Source organism: Chelonia mydas, chromosome 3, assembly GCF_015237465.2.
Source record: "Chelonia mydas isolate rCheMyd1 chromosome 3, rCheMyd1.pri.v2, whole genome shotgun sequence".
Classification (NCBI taxonomy): Eukaryota; Metazoa; Chordata; order Testudines; family Cheloniidae; genus Chelonia; species Chelonia mydas.
In genome coordinates, this window is record NC_057851.1 from 37,741,524 (window position 1) to 37,761,910 (window position 20,387).

General features: G+C 41.4%; 1 protein-coding gene across 13 annotated transcripts in view; it reads left to right on the forward strand.

Annotated features, from left to right (window-relative positions):
- Positions 1-20,387, forward strand: part of FBXO25 (F-box protein 25) — a 62,442-nt gene that overhangs the window by 24,223 nt on the left and 17,832 nt on the right. For 9 of the 13 annotated variants that reach the window (XR_006289398.1, XR_006289399.1, XR_006289400.1 and 6 more), the window contains 3 exons: positions 1,693-1,806; positions 16,846-16,939; positions 17,748-17,932. Coding sequence is in view for 8 of the 13 variants with exons in the window: in XM_037894170.1 (XP_037750098.1) it covers positions 1,693-1,806; positions 16,846-16,939; positions 17,748-17,932 (393 nt within the window). In the remaining 5 variants the exon portion in view is untranslated. The remainder of the gene's footprint in view (positions 1-1,692; positions 1,807-16,845; positions 16,940-17,747; positions 17,933-20,387) is intronic. The other 4 variants (XM_037894175.2, XM_037894172.1, XM_043542328.1 and 1 more) reach the window with 1 other exon arrangement.

A 20,387-nucleotide genomic window follows, 5' to 3' on the forward strand; every position in this document is an offset into this window, starting at 1 on the left:
AGCCTCTGAAATCCCTGCCCACATCTCCTAGCAGCTAGTGCAGAGGCACAAAAACAAAACATTGCATCCGTAAAAAACAGTAGTTCTTGGCCGTGGTGATTAGGGAGCCAAACGGCACACCACTACATCAGCTTGATTACTGCTTGGTTACTGCCAGTAAACGAATTTTGTGGGCCTAGACCATTTCCTCCCACAATCCCAAGAGTGAACAGATAAGTTGTCCTACAGCACCCTGCACAGAGTGACACAATCTCAAGATACGAGCCAAGATAACTGTATTGCTTGTTACTGCCACATACAATGACAGTACAGACACGGGACATGACAGCAATGTACTGATGTCCACAATCATTGTGTAGTAGTGAGGTAGGCTAGCAGGCACCTACAAGCACATGTTTACTTATCCCATGGCTTGCACGTACTCCTGCTGAAATTATGCGCCACTGCAAAATGCAGATTTTGTGCAGAATTAATGTTCCTCATAGAATTTTATTTTTCATGCAGAATTTGTGAGTTCCACCAAATTGTTTCCATTTTCCAGTTTTGGATGTTTCAGATGTATTAGTTATGTATACACGTAACCGTCTGCGCGCACATGAGCCTGAACCATGTATACAACCAGGTCCATACAAACACATTTATGTGCACACTTGCCCCAACACATACACACTACCCGAGTTCTCCATTTCCCCATGCTAACCACCACTATCCTACAACTAAACTACTGCTAACTCACCAACCCCCCTTCCTGCCTCAGTGGCTTGACCCTAAAACCTTACAATACACACAGAAGTTTGAACTTGAACAGGACATGACAGACAGACACAAAACAGTCCTTAAGGATGCTAGCACCCCCTTAGGCCAGGACGTTACAGTACATTTGTGTAATGACTTTGTTTAAATGAAATATTTAATTTCACTGAAATAGAAGATAACAGTCAACAAAGATACATCAATTTCTGTAATAATATGCCTTGTAAGGAATCTATTTGTCAAAAAAACATTTCCTGAATCTCTTTTGTTGTCTCTATTGTTACAGACGTACTTGCTAACAGGTATTTTGAAATAAATTACCAAAATTGAAACTGGTGTGATTAAATTGTGTTATTTTGACAAATAAAATATGCAGAATTTTAAAGTATTGTGCATAGAATTTTTTATTTTTGCCTCAGAATTCTCCCTGGAGTATTCACATGGAATGAAGATAAGGCCTTACTAATGTGTGGCATCACTTGGATACCTTTTAGTTCAAAATGGAGCAGTTGTAATTTCCTCATCTTTTCTCTCGAAGACAGGGATCGGCAACCTTTGGCACGCAGCCCGCCAGGGTAAGGCAGGCTGGGCCAGTTTGTTTACCTGCCATGTTCGCAGGTTCAGTTGATTGCAGCTCCCAGTGGCCGCAGTTCGCCATTCTAGGCCAATGGAGGCTGCAGGAAGCGGCACAGGCCGAGGAATGTGCAGGCCACCGCTTCCCGCAGCCCCCCATTGGCCCTGGCGGGCCGCGGGCCAAAGGTTGCCAATTCCTGCTCTAAGAAATCAAATGAATGCTTGGCCTAGATTCAGGAAAGTATCCCTGTTCCATAAGGGTGCTTAGGCATAAGTTTAACTCTAAGTACATGCTTAAGAGCTTTCTTGATTCAGAACATTAGTGATGATTAACTGAACCATTTTTTTCTTTGTTTGCTCTTAAAGTATGTTTTCTTCTTTTTCAAGAGACATGGCTATTGCACATTGGGAGAAGCTTTTAATCGCTTAGATTTTTCAAGTGCAATTCAGGACATCAGAAGGTTCAATTATGTGGTCAAAGTAAGCTGTTTATATTATATATTTCATAAATGTTTTGCTGGTTTGTCTAGTATAATTATACATTGGCAATATGCAACTATATAAATAAGCTGTTTGCATAAAAATATGCATTTAAAAATATATATAAAAATACCCAAGTTCTGGAGTAAACTTTATTTTTGTGTGTTGAAAACTGATTTATTGTACTGTGAAACGCCTCAGACTGAAGAAGGAAGAAAATAGGCCAATAACTCTTTTCTGATGGCTTTTCAGAGAAAAATTGATGATAACTTCAGTAGTTACTTTTTTGCATTATAAAAAATTCATAAAACAGCAAATGAAGACCCCACTATTAATATTCTGCAAAATAAACTATAATACATGTTTGTTTAACTTATTTTCACAACTGCAATTTTAATAATTTTTGATAATGCATTACGAATTAGAAAATTTTCTGTAGCGTATTGTTTTTTTAAAACAACGAAGCGTGAGTGCTATGAGTAGGGTTGCCAGGTGTCTGGTTTTCGACAGGAACGTCTGTCCGAAAAGGGAACCTAGCAGCGTCTGGTCAGCACAGCTGACCGGGCATTAAAAGTCCACTTGGCCGCAGTAACTGGTCTCTGCTGCTAGGGGGTGGGAAGAGGAGCTGTCGTGGCTGGAGCCACATAGAAGAGCTTGCTCTCTGCTCAGCTGCTGATGCCTGACAGAGTGGTGGCTTGTTTCCGGACCAGGTTCCAAGAGGTAGGTCCCGCCACCCAGGGGGAGGAGGGATCCTGTCCACCCCCCTTCTGTCCCAGCATGCCCTGATTGCCCGAGCCCTAACCCCTCGCTACAGGAACCGACCCCCCCCCCAGCTCCTTGCTCCAGGGATTGCCCACTGCTGTGCCCCGATTTTGCAGGTGGGCAGGTTCCATGTCAGCTCCTCCCAGCCTGACTCTGCAGGCAGCAGGTGCGTCCCGTGAGAGGGGGGAGTGAGCAAAATGCGGGGGTGGAGAGTGAGCAACTGAGGGAGGGGGGTGAGCAGAGGGCAGGGCCTTGGGGGAAGAAACAGGGTAGGGGTGGAGCAAGGGGGTTCAGTTTTCTGTACTTAGAAAGTTGACAACCCTAGCTATGAGGTGTCATTACACCACTGTGTCAATCTTTACTGCAGCACATGCTTTATAAGTGGCAGGCATTTAGTGAGATAAGTGGTATTCCCTTTCTACTATTATTATTTCCTCTAAAACTTTGGGAACAGCACCCAGATTTTTAAAAATCTTCTAGCCTGTCCATCTAACAAAAATTACTTTAATGAGACGCTGTTCTTGCCATGTTTATCTTCATCTATTTCACAAATGACAGAACAGGGCAAAGTTTTAAAGAAGCAATTTCTCAACACCTTTTAGTGATTGCTTCTTGGAACAATTTGTTCTAGAGCATCTAACAAGAGAGGCTAGCCTTAACTTAGTTTTAAGTAACACACTGTATCTAGATTCAAAAGCCAAGGGGCAGGTAGTGTACTATAAAGTGATAGTGACATTAAACTTGAGAAAGTGAGGTTTCAGTCAAATGAGAAGGTTAGTCAAAAAGGCCCTGAAGTAAAAATAAAGAAATTTAAATCCTTGGTGAATGCAGGGATGGTACTCAAAAACAGTAACAATCTCAGAAAATGTTTACTGCGAGAAAACGAAGAGTGTTTAAACGAATATGGCTAAATGACAGTGCTCAAGAGGCTACTTGAGCAAACAGAAATACTTCAAAACTTGGAAATCTGACCGTAGTAAAGCCAATAAACAGGCGCATAAATTACAGCAGCCAATAAGAGGTGGAACTAGAAGGACCAAAATGGATTTCAAAGAACAAACAGCTAAAGATAAAAACGAAGAGATTTTTTTTTAAAAAAGTGTATCAAAAGCAGGAAGCCTGCAGAAGAATCATTGTGTCCACTGAATCATCAATAGTTGAAGGGGACAATTAAGGATGATAAGGACATTTCTTTGCATCAATCTTCACCACCAAGAATGCTGGAGAACTTCTTAGTCAGGACCTGTTCTTTACTTGTAATAAAGGTGATCTATTCAGACGTGTCAGAATAGATGTTGGAGCAAATTGTTGATTTAAAAAAGAGTAAGTTACCAGGCCCAAATGGTAAACCAAGAGTTCTGAAGAAGTCTAAGTAGAAGTAGCTGAGCTGTTAACAAAAACATGCAATAATTAGAAATAGGCACTGTTCAGAGGATTGTAAGGGTATCAAGCTTTTAAAAAAAAAGAAAAAAAAAGCAGCAGCTCCAGAGGTTGATCCAGTGAATTTACAGTCTAGTAAGCCTTACATATGTACCTGTCAGACTGGTTGAAACAATAATTTAGCAAAAGATTAACAAAGTACGTGGAAGTTCATGATATAATAAAGTCCAAGCAGCTGGGTCTCCGCACACAACTAATCAAAGAACATGTCAAAAGTAGTAAATAAAGGAGAACTGGTTGGCATTATAAGCAGTGCAACCAGATCTGCCTTAGTTAAGGTTACATAATTCTTCCCATTTATAGAACCTGTTTTCAGTGGCTTATAGCTTTTCCAAAATTTAACTGTATGCTGAATGGGAGAGACAAGACTGGGACTGATTTAGGAGAGTTCAGGTTTGGTGGGTGGAACAGTGGCACAAAGATCTGTGCCCATTCCCCTCCATAACCTGGAATAGAACCCAAGATTCCTTAGTATTATCATTCCTCTGTCAACAAATCTCTCTGAAAGCCTCTGGCAAAGTGTGTGTCCCAATTCTTCTCCAGTACTGGACTACTGTAACGGGGCCAGCACCCGCCTCTCATGCATGCCCCCTTTTTCGTCTGGCTGATAGTGCCTGCAAACACAGTTCTTTTCATGGGGGGGGCACCCACCTCTTGTGGATGGCCCCCTTTCTCTCGGTTAGGTGTGAGCCTGCTTTTCTTTTTTGGTCTTACATCAGGCTGGCACCTGCTTCTCACGAGCACCACCCCCAGCTGGTAGTTCTCTCGGCTGGCCTTCGGCTGCTCAGTCCTCTGGCTGAGCCGCACCCTGTCTCCACCTTCCAATTTATAAAGTCCAAGTTCTTTCTCGGCCCTGGTATGGAGCCATAGCTCTGAGTCTTCTTCCCAGAGGCACTGCCTTCTTCAACCAGCAGCAGCGCTCCCTGGGCTCAGTCTGAAACCAGACCAGCAGGGCCCATCTCAGTGCTGCCTGGTCTGGCTGGGTCCTGGGCTCAGCCTGCCTCATCAAGCTCCAGCAACTGAAGGCTCTGCTCTGCTGCTTGCCTTTTAACGGTCCCTTCTGGCCCCTAATTGGTCGCTCCAGCAGCCCCTCTGATTGGCCGCTTTTCTGCAGTCACTCTAGACTCCCTGGAGGACTTCTTGCTGCTCTATTCTGGGACAGGGTGACGCAGGCGGCAAGGCAGATTTGGGGTGGTGGTTCTTCCACTCAGTCTTTTCTCATGTCCCCCTTAGTCAGGTTGTACTCCGCTTGGGCTACCTCTGCCTCTTGCTCACTTCGGCCTCTGCTCAATAAATAATTAAAATCTTGCCTGTTTTCCATGGCTGCATCTGCCTCTGGTCCTCCTTTGACCTCTGCCTCTGGCCTCACACAGTAAAACAGTTAAAAGCTTGCAGTAAAACAGTTAAAAGCTTGCCCCAGTAAAACAGTTATATCCGACCTGACCCCTTTTAGACAAGTTCGGTCTGAAGATCCCACTTTTGCTACCATAATGTAATGGAGTCAGCACCTGCCTCTCATGTGTGCCCCCTTTTTTTGGCCGATAGTGCCTGCAAACACAATTCTAGGCTGCCTGGAGAACTTCCCGCTGCTCTATGCTGGGACAGGGTGATGCAGGGCCGTGAGCCCTCGAGCAGGGGGCCTCTGGACCTAGTCCACCCTGCCATAACTACACAGGAGGACAGCCTACTACTATCGATTTACTCCATTAGCTCAAGTGTTAGAGGTCTGTGCTGTGGATCTAAAGGTTCCAGCCCTGCTACTGACCCATGTTGGTATCAGTATGATGCAATATGATATTTGTTTTTTCAATTTTCTTTGTTAAAAATCTAGGAAACTATATTCAAAAGTATTACGTTAAAAGTTGGCACAGTCAACTTTAATTGCAGCGTTTCTTAATTTGAATGCTTGAATTGTAATCTTAATATTTCTGATGTAGTTTTTGTGTATAACCATTTCTTCAGATTTCCAAAAAGCGATTGACAAGGTCACAAACAAGAGGCTACTAAGGAAGTGAAGTAGTCACAGGGTGACAAGCAACATATCGTCATGGATTAAAAACTAGCTGGGAGACAGAAAGCAAAAAGAGTAAAATTAAATGGTCAATTTTCATCATGGCAAAAGGTTCGCAGCAGGGTATCTCAAGGTTCCATTCTAGGTTCCTTGATTAATGCATCTATTAATGATCTGGAAATGGCAGCAAGTAATGAAATAGTAACATTTGCAAATGTTACGAATAGGGCTGTCAAGCAATTAATCGCATGATTAAAAAAAGTAATTGCCCAATTAATTGCAATGTTAAACAGTAATAGAATACCATTTATTTAAATATTTATGGATGTTTTCTACATTTTCAAATATATTCATTTCAGTTACAACACATAATGGAAAGTGTACAGTGCTCACTTTATATTTGTTTTTGTTTACAAATATTTGCACTGTAAAAAAACAAAAAAAATCGTATTTTTCAATTCACCTAATACAAGTACTGTAGTGCAATCTCATTATTATGAAAGTTGAACTTACAAATGTAGACTTATGTACAAAAAATAACTGCATTCAAAAAATAAAGGAATGTAAAACTTTAGCGCCTAGAAGTCCACTCAGTTCTATTTCTTGTTCAGCCAATCACGCAGACAAACACGTTTGTTTACATTTGGAGGAGATAATGCTCCCTGCTTCTTGTTCACAGTGTCACCCGAAAGGTGAGAACAGGTGTTCTCATGGCACTGTTGTAGCCAGCGACGCAAGATATTTACATGCCAGATGCGCTAAAGATTCATATGACCCTCATGCTTCAACCACCATTCCAGAGGACATTCGTGCATGCAGATGACAGGCTCTGCTCAATAACGATCCAAAGCAGTGCAGACTGACGATGTTCATTTTCATCATCTGAGTCAGATGCCACCAGCAGAAAGTTGATTTTCTCTTTTGGTGGTTTGGGTTCTGTAGTTCCCGCATCGGAGTGTTGCTCTTTTAAGACTTCTGAAAGCATGCTCCACACCTGTCAAGGTTCCTTCCCCACTCTGAACTCTAGGGTACAGATGTGGGGACCTGCATGAAAGACCCCGTAAGCTTATTCTTACCAGCTTAGGTTAAAAGCTGCCACCACCAAAGTGTTACACAAAGAATAACAAGGGAAGTGCCCACTTGGAAACGTCTTCCCCCTCCCCCCACCAATATCCCCCCAAGCACTACACCCCCTTTCCTGGGGAAGGCTTGATAAAAATCCTCACCAGTTTGCATAGGTGAACACAGACCCAAACCCTTGGATCTTAAGAACAGTGAAAAAGCAATCAGGTTCTTAAAAGAAGAATTTTAATTGAAGAAAAAGTAAAAGAATCACCTCTTTAAAATCAGGATGGTAAATACCTTACAGGGTAATCAGATTCAAAACATAGAGAATCCCTCTAGGCAAAACCTTAAGTTACAAAAAGACACAAAAACAGGAATACACATTCCATTCAGCACAACTTATTTTATCAGCAATTTAAACAAAACAGAATCTAACACATATCTAACTAGATTGCTTACTAACTCTTTACAGGAGTTCTGACCTGCATTCCTGCTCTGGTCCCGGCAAAAGCATCACGCAGACAGACAGGACCCTTTGTCCCCTCCCGTCCCCCCCACTAGCTTTGAAAGTATCTTGTCTCCTCATTGGTCATTTTGGTCAGGTGCCAGCGAGGTTATCGTAGCTTCTTAACCCTTTACAGGTGAAAGGGTTTTTCCTCTGGCCAGGAGGGATTTAAAGGTGTTTACCCTTCCCTTTATATTTATGACAACACCTCATCCCTCTCAGATTTTGGAAGGCACTTCAGATTCTGAAACCTGGGGTCGAGTGCTGTAGCTATCTTTAGAAATCTCACATTAGTACCTTCTTTGCATATTGTCAAATCTGGAGCGAAAGTGTTCTTAAAATGAACATGTGCTGAGTCATCATCCGAGACTACTATAATATGAACTATATGACAGAATGCAGGTAAAATAGAGCCAGAGACATACAATTCTCCCCCAAGGAGTTCAGTCACAAATTTAATCAACACATTATTTTTTTTAACAAGCGTCATCAGCATGAAAGCATGTCCTCTAGAATGGTGGCCAAAGCATGAAGAGGCATATGAATATTTAGCATATCTGGCACATAAATACTTGCAAAGCCGGCTACAAAAGTGCCATGCGAACGCCTGATCTCACTTTCTGGTGACATTGTAAATAAGAAGTGGGTAACATTATCTCCTGTAAATGTAAACAAATTTGTTTGTCTTAGCGATTGGCTGAATGAGAAGTAGGACTGAGTGGACTTGTAGGCTCTAAAGTTTCTCTGTGTGTTTCAGGGCAGATGGTTGTGGGGAAATTGGGACGGGGGGTGCACTGGAATCACCCTGCAAGTTGTAATGAAGACTGGTGAAGACCATGGGCAGCTGTTTTGTTATAAGCAGGCTGCTGTGGTCAGTGTTGCATCAGGGCTGTACAGCACAGAGACTCAGGGAACTACGTACATGCTTGTCAGCTGGCTATTGGTATACGGGATGTGAGCCATAGCAGAAGACCACAGCAGGCAGGTCTTCTAACCTCTCACTGGTCTGGACTGTGTCCAGCCCTCTCCTGGAACACACAGAGAAATAATAATGTTTGATGCTTTTTTAAAGAGACCAAAGTACAGCTTATCACTTTAACTGCAGTTAACAATCACTTAAATTCAAATACAGCACTAGGTTGGTTTAGATTAAAAGTAAAACAAGTTCATTAACAAAAGGACATGGGTTAAGTGATACAAAGTAGAAAATATTGGAGTTAGAACAGGTTACAAACAAACCAAAGTTAAAACATGCTTTCTAATGGCTAAGACCGTCCTTAAAAAGCTACAGACTTTGCTCAAGGTAGTTTTCTCACCAGTCATTCTTTGAGCAGGCACTCTGGCCAGGACCCAACAAATGGAACACAGACTGCTTGGTTTCTTTTTCTCCTGCGAGGTAAGATAAAGATGGAGTCTCTATCTGTCCCTTACATTCCCAACAGAATTTTTTTTTGTCTTGAAAGTCAGGAAGGTCTCCTAGGGATTCAGTCTCCTATGTCTCTCTGTGGTGCAGGAGCCATGCTAATTCTCCATCTCCCGAGTTCAGTCTCAGGATGTTCCCTGCTGGTTTAGCTTGATGGCTTTGTTTATTGCTAATATATAAATTGAGGTAAACCCACATTTCTTTGTCTAGGACAAACCTGTTTATTGCCTCTGCCCAGGCTAGACCGCCTGGTTTTAAACACATTCTAGTAACATCACACAGAGAGAATTCATAACTTTACGTACAATGTTACATATATTTTTACAATGATGATATTGACCACTGTGTTATTAATTTTCAAATGATACCCCACAACACATATTTTGTACAAATATCATTGCAGTAGTGTGTAGCAGGTGAATACAGAGATATCCTGTCCTTTTGTGACCCAAGGTAAAAGTATATAAAATAAATAATAGATGGTAATTAGAAACCTAGGCTTTTGCTGTCTCATAACACAAGAACAAAGGAATATTGGATTAAGGTAAGAGTTGGGGAAGTGAAAAAACAATAAAAAGAAATACTTTTTCACATAACCTGTAATTAAGTTGTGGAACTCTCAGCCACAGGAAGTTGTTGAAGCCAAGAACTTATCAAGGCTCAGATGGGATTGGATATTTATATGGATATCAAGAATATCCAAAGTAGTGATATTTTATGATAAATTTTGGAAGGGGTATTATACCTCATGCTTCAGTGCTTAGGCCTATCTTTTAATTATTGGAAATCAAAAAAAAACCTAATGCAGGGGAGCAGATTACCCCACATCTTCCTGTTGCAGATTTCTTACATCTTCTACTGAAGCGTCTGGTGTTGGCCTCTCTTTGAGACAGAATAGTGGACTAGATGAACCTCAGTTCTGATTCAGTATGCCAGTTCCTGTGTTGCAGTCTTCTTCTGTTGTGCAAGAGTAACATTTAGTTGTTAATAGACCTAATGCTGACTATGTTTATACAGTGTGTTTGTAACATACTTCTGTTTGCTGTGTCAAGTTAAAGCAATATGATATAATTCAAGAATTTCTTCCATTGCCATGTGGAACGAAGTAACTCTTTTGAGGCCCCAGTTCAGCTCTGTGCGGGTGCCTGTATTATGGCTAAGTGCAAACAAACACAGAACAGTCATCTGGCTTTTTTGTTGCGAAATCAGTAATAAAATCAGAAAAGATGACTGTGAGAAACAGCATTTTCCAACCAGAGCTGCAACTCTCTCAATTAAGACTTTATTTCCAAAATAATTAATATGGGCAAAGTTCTTGTCCTGACATGAGGATGGTGAGCAGAATGTGCAGGAAAGCTTTTTTGGCCAGAAGGGGAAGACACCATTCTTTATGGTTAGGGTTGCCAACCCTCCTGGTTTCGCCAGGAGTCTCCCGGAATCAGGCTCTATATCCTGGAGGCTACTGAAGCCAAACCGGGAGATTTTAGGCTGCTAAAAGTCTGGCAGTGCAGCAGGGCTAAGGCAGGCTCCCTGGCTGCCCTGGCTCCATGCTGCTCCTGGAAGCGACTGGCACATCCGTGCGGCCCCTGGGAGGCACAGGGGGGACTCCACACGTTTCCCGCACCCACAAATGTCGCTGCCACAGATCCCGATGGCCACTGTTCCTGGCCAAGGGGAGCTACGGAGTCAGCGCTCAGGGCTGGGGCAGCGCACAGAGACCCCCTGGCCCCACCTCCACCTAGGAGCCGCTGCTAGATGTGCCAGGTGCTTCCAGGAGCAGCGTGGAGCCAGGGCAGGCTGTACCACTGACCAGGAGCTGCCTGAGGTAAGTGCCACACGGCCGGAGCCTGGACCCCTCATCCCCTTCCACACTCCAACCCCCAGCTCGGAGCCCCCTCCTGCACCCAAACTCCCTTCCAGAGCCTGCATCACCTCCTGCACCTCTACCCCAGCCTGGAGCCTCCTCCTGCGCCCAAACTCTGTCCCAGAACCCGCACCGCTCACCTCCTCCATCCCAATCCCCTGCCCCAGTCCTGAGCCCCCTCCTGCACCCAGACTCCCTCCCAGAGTTTGCACCCCCTGCCCCAGGCTTTGCCCAGAGCCCCCTTCCATGCTCCGAACCCCTCGGCCACAGCCCAGAGTCCACACCCCAACCGCCTGCCTCAGCCCGGTGAAAGTGAGTGAGGGTGTGGGAAAGTGAGCGACGGGGGGGGGGGATGGAATGAGCAGAGCAGGGCCTCAGAAAAGGGGCAGGACACGAGTGGGGCTTCAAGGAAGGGGTGGGGCAGGCAAGAGTGGGGCTTCAAGGAAGGGGTGGGGCAGGCAAGAGAGTTTGGGTTTGTGTGATTAGACGGTTGGCAAACCTATTTATGGTGTGGGGAATGACACTTGTTTTGTTGAAAAATTGTAAAAGCCCCTTTCTGGATGTCTCCGGGCTCTCAATAAAAACACAATCACACTGCAAGTTTCTACTCCATTCCTTTCTTAGGTCTATTGTAACAACATTGGAATCCCCCAACAGTCAGTGATGTCTGCAAATCGCTGCAATGTTTGGAAAAGGGTCAACCAATTACGAAGCTCATACTGTGTAGGAAAGCTTAGAGTTTCATTTTCCTTCACTTATCTGCACCATTCTGCAGTGGAGTTTATAGGAGTGTCTAGAAAAATGTTTTAAAATCTCATCCTAAATACATCTTTTAAGTTCTTGTGCTCTGTGCTTTTGGATTCCTAAAAAACTGCCACATCTTGTGGATTTGCATTCAGTGGTGTCGAAGGAAGGAGAGAAGAAGCAGTCAGCCGTTAGCTCAGCAGATAGTGGTTGTTCTGGTCTAGGATTTGCTGACTCTCTTATCTCCATAGCTGGTCACCACAAATTGCCTGCACATTTGCTGCAGCAAGGTCCAAAGGCTTCATGTGGATTGCTTGAAATAAAATAGTTCACAATTATCAGTTGCTCACAGTTCCAATTTTATCTAAATTGAGTTAGTGTTTCATGAAGTGGCATTAGATCTCCTTTTTCTTCCCCTTAGGTGCCAGAAGGGTATTCTCTATCTCTGTTGTTTTTTTAATTCCTACTTAATGACCTAATGCATCTCCCCTTTGGTAGGATCTTATCTTCTCTGAGAAGAAGCTAGAGATTAATATTTTAGGAGCATAAATGTAAGCCCCATTAAAAAAACTACAGTCCTAATCTGTACTAAAAATCCCCAGCAAACCTAGCAGTCTGTTCCCCTTACTTCTCAAGCAAGTATTTAGTAGAGTTTTGTAGTGAGGTTTTATAATAAAGTCTTATGACATCACTTATATTTGTAAAATATGCTTTAATACATTATACAGTAACAAAACAACCACCATAGTCCAGAACAATAAAATGTATTTTTAAATGTACTTTAAAAGCTTTAATGCATTTTATTTGTTCACCTTCAAAATGGCAATGGGCTTCCCATTTATTAGCACCAATTAGGAAGGTACTATAGTATAGAATAAAACTCTCTGTACGGCTTTTCAAGGGATTGGGAATAACACCTTTGAAGTGTGAGATCCTGGAAAATCATTGATTGAGCTTTGCTGAAATTGTCCAGGCCCAAGTTCAAAAAGTTCTCTTTCATAATGTGACTTAACTACAGTGTAGTCAGAAAGAATTGACCTTTTTAAAGTAATGAAATTAAAATGGCTGAGCACACTTAGTGCATATTAGTTAAACGTCAGCTTGTGAGTGCTGGAAATTGCAACCTCTACCTTTTTCCTTTAGGAAAAAGTATATCTAAACAAGCTCTTTATATGCATATAGCTCTTTTATTATGAATACCGAAAACTGATGAGAAATTAAGAGAATCAGTAGAGTGAGTAGCAAACTACCTAGTTTCCCCATTGTGGTATTGGTAGGAGATGAGTGTGAATTCAATCAACTCATCTAGAAAGCTGATCTGTAAAAGCATTTTAATATAGTGATTGCAGCTGTGAATAAGTCCTTTGTTTTTGTTCTGATGTCTCACTATGCAAATAAGTTATTTGTGCCAGTATCAAAATTCTGTACTGTCTCATTTCCATCTCCAACTTCTGATTTATCATTAATGTAGGCCCCAACATCTAACTTCTTATTTTCTACGTTACCTTTAATGCAATTTGATATTCATTGTGACAAAATGCATTTTTTTTCTTAGACGTGCCTTCTGTTCTTTGTAACAGAACTGCCTAAGAGCTCAGTGGAAATGGGTTTTAATGGTGTCTCTTGCACCAGGATTTCCTTTGCATGCATTCAAATTGAAGCTCCTTTACACTGCTTAAGGGCTCAGAGCAACCTATCTCTTTGTCCAGGAGATAGCACACTCTTCAGCTTCAAAACAAGGGAAGGCTACAACTTTAAAGAAAGAAGAAGAAAAAAAACACAGAGGGGAAAAATCGCTCCTGACTTTTTAAAAGCTGGACGTTCATGTGCAGAAGGACTTTGATCATCTCTGGCTGCATCCCCTTTCAGGCCAATCCCAACCCTTCTTCTCACCACCCACCTATCATTGAGAGTTTCTTAGAGGGAATTCTGTGGGCTGCCATGCAACTGCATTCTGGCCATTCCGACAACAGTTTTCCCTAGCCTGAGGGGTGGAGACCGTTTGAGCTGAAATAGGAGGAAAATAACAGCAAGTCTCATCATTTGTAGAAGTGAGAAAATCAGTCAGTAGCTATGATTGTTAACTTCAAATACTAACTGTACACTAAGGTCAAAAGCAAAGTTCTCCATCTGCATTTCAGTGTGCTGTAGATCAGCACTAGACTCACCTGTGTTTCAAGAGATGGGGTTTAATTCTTAGAATATTATTGCAAATTTCTCAAATTAATATTTATTTATGAATATTCATATCCATTTTGGCTTCTATTCAAGTACTGTATAACTTGTGGTAATATGATTATATGCACACCATTCATCATCAGATTACTGCAGTTATCTTTTCCTGGGGCTGAAGGTGGAAGCAATGCTGGGGCCTCCAGTTCATGAGGAATGTGGCAGCTTCCCTCTTGAGCAGGATGCACCATGATGAGCGCATCATGCCCGTGCTCCAATCAGTATACTGACTACCGTTTTATATTCAAAACCTGATCCTCAAATCTTTCAATGAGCCAGGACCCATACATATCAGAGTTCACATCTCCATCCATGAACCTCCAAGACAGCGGCCTTTACTGTATCCCTGTAGCTTACAAAGACTGTGATGGAATATGTGAGAGCAGAGATGAAGTATTCTCAGTGAAGTGGCTAGCTGTGAAACAAGAAGAGGAGACTGGACATCAGCCTGGCCACATTTGTGCATGCTACAAGACCCTCTGAAAGAGCCTTCTCACATTATCAGTATGGTTTGTTTTGTTTTTTTTAAATCAAGATATGTAACCAGAACGGACATCCTATACCTAGGGAAGGTAAAAGAGCAGTAGATTCTGTACTAATTGAGCCTACAGGTTTATCCTAAGTGTGAGTTCAACTGTAAAAAGTGAGGTATAAGTTCATAAGATGTCACAACAGCCTATTACAAATGTTGATGGGAAAAGATATGAAAGGGAGACAGACTGAATTAGTACAAACAAAAGGCCTGCTGACAGAACCAAGAACTGTTAAAATCATGCATGGTGAATAAAAGAACTGTGGAACCAGAAAGCATCAAAACTAGTGTGTCAGAAACTAGCCTTAAATGGTGGACAAAATAATTAGGGGATGGGCTATTCCACCCACCATTCCCTTTTAGGATCCTTAAAGAAAAAGACTTTGGGAGAAAAATTGGCTACTGGAATGAGCTTCACCATCATGGCTGCTACCTCCACTGCCACCTGGGACCTCAGGCCTTAATCTTCCTGAGAGATGTCCTATCCAGACCAGGCTAGAGAGAGACATCCATATGACACTGCCACCTCTGCCTGAATCTCAGTCACCACCTGGGATGTGAGACTTTGTCTCCCCCAGCCCACGTGTATCCTTTTTCCCCCCCACCACCTTATTTTTTCTCTTTCCTACCTTCCCTCCTTTTTCCTTCTGTCTAATAAGAGTCTGGTTTATCTGGCCAAGACTGTATATTATATAATACTGCTGTAAGCCTGTGACCAGGAATGAGCAACTAAGAGCAATACCCTAAAGAGCCTGATGCTGGTTTATGTTTTGCATGTCTCGCAATGGTGATAAGACTGAGCCCTGGTCTACACTGGGGGGGTGGAATCGATCTAAGTTACGCAACTTCAGCTACGTGAATAACGTAGCTGAAGTCGACGTACTTAGATGGACTGACCGTGGTGTCTTCACCGCGGTGAGTCGACTGCTGCCACTCCCCGGTCAACTCTCCCTGCGCCTCTCACAGCGCTGGAGTACAGGAGTCGACGGGAGAGTGCTCAGGGGTCGATTTATTGCATCTAGACTAGACGCGATAAATCGATCCCCACTGTATCGATTGCTGCCTGCTGATCCGGCGGGTAGTGAAGACATACTCTGTGAGCTCTACGTGTGTTTCTCCAGCAGTGAGGTTGCAAATGAGAATCATCTCAGAGACAGAAGCTGCATCTTCTGTCCTTGCTGTTCCTTTCTCTAGACTTTAACAGCAACAATGACAGCTTCAGCCCATCTCAGGTAACTTCATTTCCCAAAAATTACAGCTTTGCAAATCTGCAGATATCCACTTATATTCACAGATCTCCACATCCGGGGATGTGGATATCCACAGATCGGATGCAGATACAAATTACATATCCTTGCAGGGCTCTATCAGAAAGGATTGTTATTGCCATCTTTGATACCATCTAAAAAAGACAGTCAAACACAGGGTATATTATTCTTCTGAAAACTTTCTGCAGCTATAGAGAAAGGGAAGTTGTTAAAATGAAAGCCTTATGTAATATTCTACATTTCAAAAGCTTTAACTGTTTTTCCTTCTTTTCTATAACTTTAGTAAAAAGTTTAAAGGATATTTAAATTTTTTTTTTTTTTTTTTTTTTTTGCTATGGTACTATGCAGGCTGAGGTCTCTGCGTACCAAATCCTGAACCTTGTTTAAACTATTTGAATGTTGGATAGTGACTGAGTTATGTTAATGCCTTTGGCCTGTGTATTCCATCTAAAGTAATACAACTCCATGATGTTCAGTGGACCTCACTAGGCAAATGTAATTTATCTCATGAGCAATTGAATACTGCCATGATGGAGTTGCAGAAAGCTCTTAGATGCACAGCTACCCTTTCTGAGAATTCTCAGCAGTAGCGCCTTTCAGACAGCTATATGGCTTCTGTTAACTTTGTTTAGAGTCAGTCCTTCAATCTGATCGCTGTGGAATTTTCAGTTTGGCATGGCAATTTAAAATAAAATCAGAATGTGAAGATTAAAAAGGGAAAAAATTATAACCATCAGTGTACATGCTCTGTCACAAAACTTAACGCTTAAAGCAAGTTTTGAATTATGCGCCCTTTGCATTTGTACATGGTAGCTTTTCTAAAAACTAAGGTGAGGAATGGAATTACCCCAGGAGCTGCAAGAAATGTAACTATATTTTACTAATCTTACTGTGAATTTTTTTTTGAAGTCTATTTGGTAGTAACCTCAGAAATATAATTAATATTTGTACAGTACACTGAAAATGTATGTCTCAATATGAGTTACTAATGGGAGGTTATTTAAATAATGGAACCTTATGTACACTTTCAGTTTTCTTTAATTTATATCCTTTTTTCTCTCCCTAGAACTGTAGCTACTAATGTTTTCATAAGCCAAAACTGTGATGCTACAGTCTTTCATAGAAGAATATCTATTTAAAGCATGCTCGATTTTTATAGTCCTTCATTCTAATGTTAATTTTTTCTGATTTAGTTGTTGCAGTTAATTGCAAAATCTCAGCTAACCTCACTGAGTGGTGCAGCACAGAAGAACTACTTCAATATTTTGGACAAAATTGTACGAAAGGGTATGTTCGTGGTTCATTAGCATTGACTGAGTTACTTTTTCTGACCTTTCAGTTAGTTTCATTATTTTTATATGTACTGCTTTATGTCACAAAACAAAGGTAATGGCATATTTAATTAGTGGAAATCTAATATACTTTTTAACCAGTTTCTTAACATTGAAGAATATCATTCAAAACAAATGTATAAAGTGAAATCAGAGATTATCCTTCATGGTCAGAAGTTCATGGTTTCTCTTTTACTATTCTGTACTCTTTATCAAATCTAAAATGTCTTAGTTCTGAACAAAACTATTCCTGTTTTTATTAACATGAATACCTGTGTATGTCTTTTTTTAAAAATTCCTTTACATGGTGAACTAAAACATTTTAGTCCAAATTTGCCAAGTTACCCAACAGAGGTATGCAAGAAACTGCAGTTATTCCCGGTGTGTATAATAAGAAAACTGGGCTCTTGCATATTAATGTTGGAAAATGTTGGGTTTTTTTAAAGGTGACCATTGTATTTGGAAGACATTTAATACTATCTACTGAAAGTAGGAAATCCACTTGAAAAACTAAGATGCAGCATTAATTTTATTAACGCATGGCACAAAGTATTGCACTGATGCCTTGATAACAGTATTGTCTTAAGCATCAATCCTGCACCTGTGGGACCTGCCAGGGCAAATTCCATTGTGGGATCAGGACATTTAGTTTGGAAGTGAAACCACTGCTCAGCTGCAGTTTGAGTTAGTTCAGATAGGGAAATGTCAATAACTTGGGTTAAAGGTAACAAATCAAAAGAGTACCTCTTATTTTTCTTTTCCAGTTTTGGAAGACCAACACAATCCACGCTTAATCAAAGATCTTCTTCAGGATCTGAGTTCTACTCTCTGTATACTGATTAGGGGAGTAGGGAAATCTGTGTTGGTGGGGAACATCAATATTTGGATTTGCCGATTAGAAACTATCCTTACATGGCAACAACAGCTAAAAAATCTTCAGATGAATAAGGTATATTAAATTTGTTAAATCAGAAATATGAGGTAAAGAGGGAGAAGGTGCTTTGAATACTGGCTTTTGATCTGTGTACAAGCAAAGTTTTAAATATGTCTGAAGCCACTTTTACTTGACTTCATTAGTTATGCAGCACAAATGATGACATAAAGATATAAAATTAAAGTTAAATTTTTTCACGCTCACTAAGTATTTTAATATCCTTTTTTTGTGAAAAGGACAACAGTAACTTTAGCAACATGCATTAACTGACTCCTGACGGATGTTCACAGACTTGATTTTCTGATAGCCCAACCATAAATTTCAAAACGGATAGCTCGCTGTCGACCTTAATCTGACTATTTAGAGATAATTATTCACTGGTCAGAGACATACGATAACTCTACCTTACTAAGGAGAGACAGACCTGAAATCCAAGATTAGAGAGGGACCAAAAAAACATGACTAAAGCATTGAAGTAGCGATTCCAAAGCTTTGCAATCCAACAGGGGTTTTTTCTATGAAACTAGGTAACTTATGGACTTCTGGAAGCTTTAAAAGTTTGGACCTGGGTCACAACTTTTTTTTTTTTTTTAGCATACTGTAGGAGGCGACAGAGGGTTAGGAGAGGAAGCGAAGGGAGGTACTGAGACTTGGTGAGGGGAGTAGGAGGAAGGGCAGTCAGCTGCAGGCTAGAAAGGAGAGTCCCAGGTATTTCTCTCTGCTTCCGGGCTCTTGCCTCTGCCAGTCCGCTCCTCCCTCAGGTGTGCGCAAGCTTACTTAGGGGTGGAGTACTAGCCCCCCATCTCACCTAGTTCCACTACCCACCCCAATGCTGTGTCCATCACTTTAAGCATTTACAATGGCAATTTTTGAAAATAAGATGTCTGAAGTTTCTAAGGGTCTATGATAATCATGGGGGATACACATTTATTTAAAAATCTTTTTTTTAACTTATATCACATTGTTTTGGTTTAAATCGGATTTAAATTGAATACATTTTTCTTTTTAAAAATAAACCTGTTTAGAACTAAATTTGAAACAGACTACATATGTTAAGGCCTACATTTATTATAATCTCTTTAAATCATTTAAATAAATAATATTTAACAGCACACATTTGCTAGTGAAGTTTTAAAGAAAGTGAAACCACCAAACTGGTAGAAGTCACTGGCTAAGCACCTAGAACAGGGATCAGCAATCTTTGGCATGCGGCCCATCAGGGAAATCCGCTGGCGGGCCGGGACGGTTTGTGTACCTGCAGTGTCCGCAGGTTCGGCTGATTGCAGCTCCCACTGGCCGCGGTTCGCTGTTCCAGGCCAATGGGGGCTGCAGGAAGCAGCAGCCAACACATCCCTCTGTCTTGTTACTTTATCATTCTGCCCTGAATAAATCACAACAAATTTTGAAATAGGAGATAGATCACACTTAAAAAAAAAAAAAGGGGGGGGGGGGAATTTAGCCTTGAAGATATTTGTCACGTGGCCAACAAACTAAAACACCATCCTTGCTTGACAGATAACAGGTGTTTGACTTGTTGTTTCCTTTATTTTATATCAGTAACTTCCACTGAGTGATTTTTCTTTAGTTATGTATTACAAATACAAGATTGGAGTCATTATGTTCACAGGTGCCTGAGCATGATGATCTCTCAAAAACTATACACAAGATGTCACTACAGAAAGTATATTCTATAAGCAAGACTAAGGAGTGTAATGAACTAAATTGTGGCATTAAGCTAGAGCTGTCTATTGGACCCAGCTACCCTAGGGAGTGCAGCTGTTGTAATAAGATTGCATATGTTCCCTTTGCATCTGGTCAGTTCCACTAGGTTAAGTGGAAAGTTTAGGTGGGGTCACTGTCATCCCTTGCACAAAACACTGACAGCAGTGCTAGCTCTATATAGTCCCTAACCGTGTCTCTTGTTGTGCCCAGCCCCCTTTCATTAGGTTCAAGTAGAGGAAAGGGAGAGGCACTTTTTACATCTCCCATGCTCCTGCTGCAAGGAAGAGAACCTCTCTAGTCCCCACCCTAGGTACTGCTGCACAGAGACCCCATAGAAGAGGACTCCGGTCAGGTATACATACTCCCTTGGGTCGCCCACTCTATATTTGCTCTCCTATCAGTGTGGCAGAATCACTATTTCATCTGTTGGGAGGCTGTGCAGAGGTGGGATTTGTCCTACTCTCTTCCCTCTGACTTTTACATTCCATATCTATTGCACATCTGTTGAATAATTGACATAAACTTCAGTGCTTTTTAACAGTGGTTTCTCTGACTCTTTAACGTTTTTAGAGTGTGCATTTTTCTGAAAGTTGGTGTTGTATGCAACTTGTAACTAATTTTCAGACTGCATATTTTGGATTTTTTATTTTTATTTTTATTTTTTTGCTTTTAATTTCCAAAGCTTTTTCATCCAAAGCATAACTTTACGTTCTAAGAATTCTCATTCACTTAACACCTAAAAAACTAA